At 57.7% G+C, this 1,673-nt stretch overlaps 1 protein-coding gene across 1 annotated transcript; it reads right to left on the bottom strand.

The window, feature by feature from the left end:
* Window positions 1-292: 292 nt before the first annotated feature.
* Window positions 293-1,136, bottom strand: CHGG_06030 (uncharacterized protein; the record flags this gene model as incomplete). The annotated part of the gene is made up of 2 exons (XM_001222124.1): window positions 293-561; window positions 713-1,136. The coding sequence occupies 2 exons, from the start codon at window positions 1,134-1,136 to the stop codon at window positions 293-295; spliced, it is 693 nt and encodes a 230-aa protein (XP_001222125.1).
* Window positions 1,137-1,673: the final 537 nt, after the last annotated feature.

Here is a 1,673-nt window from a genome sequence, read left to right as displayed (position 1 = left end):
AGGTTCGCGGTCGGCCCCTGTTGCCCCTCCTCGAGCTAAGACTCTGCTGTATCTTGCGACAAGTGGAGAGGACAACGCTCGCCGCCCTCTTATTGCCGCCTTGACCGTCGTCCAGATCGGGTCGTTGGAGTCGGTTTTCGAAATCGGCAAGCCGTTTGTTTAGGTACGAGTCCAATGTTGGGACCCAGGTCTCTGTCTCGAGGATTACGGATTGGGGTAGACTTAAAGGCTCCCGCAACGATCCGCAAGCTCTTGTTCTGGGCCTTCCCGAGGGCCTTAGTGATGCCTTTCTTTACCGGCTCGCCTCCCACATCCGTGGGGATGTGAAACGATGATGCGCCATAGGCCCAGCGGCCGACCGGATGCACTTTGTGTATACTTCTCGTGCTTTGGCTAGCCCCATTCCCCACGTCTTTGCCACGATCCTCGACAGGGCGTAGCTCTGGGTCCTCAGCTTCCTTTCCACCGCCACCAGGTGAGCTTTCCAGTTGAGTTTCCAGTCCAGCCAGACTCCCAGGAATCTGGCAGACCCTTCTGGTTTGACGGGGCTAGTGCCTCCCCCTGTGTTAGTAAGGTTTACCTGTTTGGTCCACTGTCGTCGCCCCTTGTTGAAATGGATGAGTTGGCTCTTTTCCGCGGCGAACTTCATCCCCCGACTTTCCGTCCATCGTAGACACGTTTCCCATGCCCCTTCCAGCTGCCGGATGTTAACCTCGGGGGTTTCGGCCGAAAGCCAGGAGGTTGGTGTCATCCGCAAACCCCACAATAGCCAAGTGGGGATGTTCGTCCTTCAGCTGCTTGTATAGAGAGGCAATGTAGAGAATGAAAAGGACCGGTGAAAGCGGGGAGCCCTGGGGGACCCCTGCCCAAATCGCCGTTGGGGTCGCTGCCTTGCCGTCGAAAAGGAGGGTGGCCTCTCGGCCGGTCAACCAGTCTCTTATCCAGAGGACCAGCCACCTCGGGTAGCCCATTTCCCGCAGAGTTGCTAGCAGTCGGGTATGGTTGGCCGTGTCAAAGGCTCCTGAAATGTCCAGTTGCAATAGAGACGCCGCACCCTTCTGTCTCCACGCCTCCTGGACCTGGGCTACCACTAGCCGGACAGCTAGTTCCGTGGAGCGGTGTGCCCTGTTTCCCATTTGTTCGTCTGGGAGCAGGCCGTTGGCCTCTGCCGCTAGGGTGACCTTCGTGGCGACCACCGACTCTATTACTTTCCCCAGGGTTGGTAGCAGAGCAATGGGCCTGTATCCCCCCGGGGTCTGATACACCGGCGGAGCCTTTCCTGGTTTCGGCAGTACTACAGTCTTCGCCCTCTTAAAACGGCTGGGGAACCATCCTAGCTCCAGGCACCTTGTCGCCAGAAGGGCCAGCACTTCAGCTAACGGTGCTCCGCACGCCTTCAGAAGGCCTATCGGGAGCAGGTCCTCCCCTGGCGCCTTCCAGGGGCTCGCTCCTCTAGGTCCATAGCATGTTGAACGGACCCCTTCGACATGCGACGCCAAACACCTCGCGAATTATCATACGTTGAAATATAATATATGGAAATTAAATTCGATCCAATGAAGCAGCCCCTACTAGTCTTTTTTAGAACCGCTAGCAGCATGATCCTCCTGCACGAGATCTTCGCCGAGGCTCTCTGTCGGCGGGCCGCGGTAGTTCTTGCGGCCCCAGGCGAA

Source organism: Chaetomium globosum, genomic scaffold (genome assembly GCF_000143365.1).
Source record: "Chaetomium globosum CBS 148.51 scaffold_3 genomic scaffold, whole genome shotgun sequence".
In the NCBI taxonomy this organism is placed as follows: domain Eukaryota; kingdom Fungi; phylum Ascomycota; class Sordariomycetes; order Sordariales; family Chaetomiaceae; genus Chaetomium; species Chaetomium globosum.
This window is presented reverse-complemented; position numbering and strand designations above follow the sequence as displayed.